This window comes from Manihot esculenta, chromosome 8 (assembly GCF_001659605.2).
Source record: "Manihot esculenta cultivar AM560-2 chromosome 8, M.esculenta_v8, whole genome shotgun sequence".
Taxonomy (NCBI): domain Eukaryota; kingdom Viridiplantae; phylum Streptophyta; class Magnoliopsida; order Malpighiales; family Euphorbiaceae; genus Manihot; species Manihot esculenta.
In genome coordinates, this window is record NC_035168.2 from 8232154 (window position 1) to 8235895 (window position 3742).

At 37.2% G+C, this 3742-nt stretch overlaps 1 protein-coding gene across 1 annotated transcript; it reads left to right on the top strand.

The window, feature by feature from the left end:
* The first annotated feature begins 554 nt into the window (after positions 1–554).
* Positions 555–3357, top strand: LOC110620592 (G2/mitotic-specific cyclin S13-7). Its single transcript, XM_021764393.2, has 9 exons — positions 555–731; positions 1116–1272; positions 1360–1420; positions 1542–1793; positions 1910–2035; positions 2126–2374; positions 2455–2613; positions 2691–2869; positions 2969–3357. The coding sequence occupies exons 1-9, from the start codon at positions 695–697 to the stop codon at positions 3117–3119; spliced, it is 1371 nt and encodes a 456-aa protein (XP_021620085.1). The 5' UTR covers positions 555–694; the 3' UTR covers positions 3120–3357.
* Positions 3358–3742: the final 385 nt, after the last annotated feature.

The window sequence follows — 3742 nt, forward strand, 5'->3', positions numbered from 1 at the left end:
TCTGACGGAATATAATTAGTTATTTATCGGTCATCTATCAAGATCACAATGTTTTGAATAAAATTCGCTCCAAAATTAGGTAGCAAAAATGAGACTTGCTCCTTTAATCGCTTATTAGGTATACATATGCACTATGCATAAACAATCAATTAAATAAAAAATATTAAATATTTATTTTATTTTTTCAAATTACTGTTGTTATGTAATAATTGATCTAACGGTGAATATTAGGGAAAAAAAAAGCTTGATAAACCTGGATCTTTCTGGCACGTGTTAGTAGAATGATTGAGTAGTACAGATTTTTCATGTCACTTATAGTAATACTTTATTTCGTCGTGCCGCAGTTGCCATAGTATATTTTAATAAGTAGAGTTTCATTAAAATAAGTGAATGTCATTTGTGCTGTAAAGAAATTCACCAACGGCTATAAAACTTTAAATCACTCAACGCCGTTGGATTTAAAAGAGATCTGACGCTCTAAAATTAAAAGAAATCCGACCGTTGCAAGCCAAGAGCCGGCTCCTCCCAGCTTCATAAAGAGAATAGTTCTCTCTCCCTCCTCTCTATCTCCTACTTCTGACCAGATATCGGAAGTTCATAGAGAGAGAGAGAGAGAAAGAGAGAGAGATTCGGTTCTTGTAGAAGATTGATTCGCATTCAAGAGACTCAAGGGATTCAAGAGATTAGATCTGAAATGGCTTCAAGACCCATTGTTCCACAACCGGCGAGAGGTATTTGTTCATTCACTGTCGGCTCTCTCTCTTCTATTTTTCCTCTCTGTTACGCAAATTCACTAATCTTTCTTGGTCTTTCTGTTTGATACTCGCCCACATTGATTTGATGATTGGATTTATCATTTATCTGATTTTAGGAAAAATTTTTAGTTGCATTAAATAATAGTCGGATTTCATTAGCTATTTCAATGCTTTTCCCCATTCACTTTTCTTTCTTTTAGTGCTTTGGTTGATTTTCCTTTTACTTTCTGTTTGGTTTGCCGAGAAACTGACAAGAGGAAGAATGAAAACATGGTTTCTCATTCATCTTCTTTCCCATACTACAAACCCCTCTGTTTCTTTTCTATCTTTAATTGATTTCTAATGAATGATCTCAAACAGGGGAAGCAGTTGTGGGTGTCAATATGCATCAGAAGAAGAACGCTGCAGGGGCTGATGGTAGAAACCGTCGTGCTCTTGGCGATATTGGAAATCTAGTAACTGTTCGAGGAATTGACGCTGCCAAGCCCCAGGCACAGATTTCTCGCCCCATGACAAGGTTTCTTTTTCACATGTTCTTGTGTACGTTTGTATTCTTTGGTGATCACTTTTGCTTCTTCTTGCTCATTTTTCTGTTCTGCGGTAGGAAATTCTGTGCACAGTTATTGGCCAATGCCCAAGCCGCAGCGGCAGCGGAGAACAACAAGGTTTGTTCCTCAAACTAGTATTTGTTTTGCAGTGTTGATTTCCGTGTCTTTTTTAATTATAGAAATAAGTATGGAAGTCACTGTATCTGAATATAGGCTCCGGATTTTCTGTGAAATGCAGAAGTTAGTCTGTGCCAAGGTTGATAAGGTGCCTGGAGATGGAGCAGCCGCCGTGAAAAAGGCTGCAGCAGTGAAGGAAGCTGAGAAGAAAATCGTAGCCAAGCCAGAGCCAAAGGAGGTGATTGAAATAAGCTCTGACAACGAGAAAGAAGAGGAAAAGGTTAAGAAGCAAGACAAGGTAGTGAACAAGAAAAAAGAATCGCCAAGGATGAAAGTGCAGACTCTTACTTCAGCCCTCACTGCTCGAAGCAAGGTGACCTTTATCTTCCCCTACTTATTTTTCTTTTTTTATAACACGCTACATTGCAGAGATATGGTAGGGCCTTCTCTAATTCGTGGTTTGCCTTTTCTTATTTCGTCTAATTGTAGGCTGCTTGTGGTCTGGGAAATAAACCTAAGGAGCATATAATTGATATTGATGCAGCAGATGCCAATAATCATTTAGCTGGAGTTGAATATGTTGAGGATATTTACAAGTTCTATAAGCTAGTTGAGGTATTACGTTTTTTCCCTATTCATTTCCCTCTAATTCTTGCATGCGTATGCATGTTGATCATGTGCTAATCTATGAAAAATGTGACCTAGAATGAGAGCAGGCCTCGTAATTACATGGTCTCACAACCTGAGATTAATGAGAAGATGAGAGCAATTCTGATAGATTGGTTGATAGATGTGCATCAGAAGTTTGAGCTGTCACCTGAAACTCTTTATCTCACAATCAATATAATTGATCGATTCCTCTCTGTAAAGGCTGTTCCAAGAAGGGAACTCCAGCTGGTGGGAATCAGTGCCACTTTAATGGCCTCCAAATATGAGGAAATCTGGCCTCCAGAGGTAGGTTTCTGAAGATTTAAGTTTCTTTCAAAACGAGTACCACATCAGCTAACTGCTCTATGTATTGATGAATTATGCAGGTAAATGACTTGGTGTTGATTTCCGACAGAGCTTATACTCATGAGCAGGTATTGGTTATGGAGAAAACTATACTGGAAAAGCTTGAATGGACCTTAACTGTGCCTACACATTATGTATTCCTTGCCCGTTTCATCAAGGCATCTATTCCTGACAAGGAGGTAGAGAAAATCTCTGCTTTAATACTTGATCTTGCTGAATTTTTACATGCATCTGAAATGTCGATTTAATACTTCAGATGGAGAACATGGTCTATTTTCTTGCTGAATTGGGGATCATGCATTATGACACTATAATGTTCTGCCCATCAATGGTTGCTGCCTCAGCAGTCTATGCGGCTGGATGCACTCTGAACAAAAGTCCTGTCTGGACAGAGACCCTTAAGCTTCATACTGGTTTCTCAGAATCACAGCTTAAGTAAGAATTCATCCTTGCTTTTTCATGGAACCTTTTTTCCCCATCACTATTGACATTGTAATTTACAAATTTTGTTCTTGTGCTCTTTGTTCCAACCAGGGATTGTGCTGGGCTGCTGGTATACTTGCATTCAAAAGCTGCAGAAAATAAGCTTCAAACAGTACACAGGAAGTACTCAAATCCCCAGAAAGGAGCTGTTGCAATGCTTCCACCAGCCAAAAGTCTCTTGCCTGCTAGTTTGTGTCAATGAAAAGACAACAGTTTCTGATTCACATTGCTGTATGTGAGAAAATTATTGTAACTTCATAAATTTGTTTGTTGCCAATGTTAAATCAATCACCTAACAAATTATTCTTTATGCTGTTTACTTTTCAATTATTGAAAAGCAAAGAAAATTGTTGTTTCATGACTGCCATTTCTTTTTACTTTTCTAAAATAGTTGTCAACCTAGTAAATTTTTTGCCAAAGAAAAGTGAAATTTATGTTTACATTTTCTTGGTTATTATCTCTTTAGCAATAACACTTTTTTGGTAAAAATCTCATTATTTTTTAATCATACTCTATTGAGCATTTAAAGCCCTAGGGAGCAGTACATGATAAAAGAGATGTGGCTGGATCCTAAAAATTCCAGAAAAGTATAAGCCTGTCTCTTGCTATTATTAAACTTGACAACCTGGGTAAAAGAAAAGCTCATCATATGCATGTAGATATGAGCTACCAATATACTAGCAAAAATTTTAATTCTCAAATAGAAGTCTTTATTGTTTAACACATGGATGGAGCAGAAAAAAAAATGACCATCAGTTGGTTCCTTCCTATGAGGTTTTGACCCTTTAGTATTGAGAAAAAATTTTATAAAAAGGTTTTTAGTGG

Excerpts from the sequence above, each read along its gene's own strand:
- LOC110620592 (XM_021764393.2), top strand. The coding sequence starts at position 695 with ATGGCTTCAAGACCCATTGTTCCACAACCGGCGAGAG. Across the intron at positions 732-1,115 it reads TGTTCCACAACCGGCGAGAG|GGGAAGCAGTTGTGGGTGTC; the intron begins GTATTTGTTCAT and ends GATCTCAAACAG. Across the intron at positions 2,870-2,968 it reads TTCTCAGAATCACAGCTTAA|GGATTGTGCTGGGCTGCTGG; the intron begins GTAAGAATTCAT and ends TGTTCCAACCAG.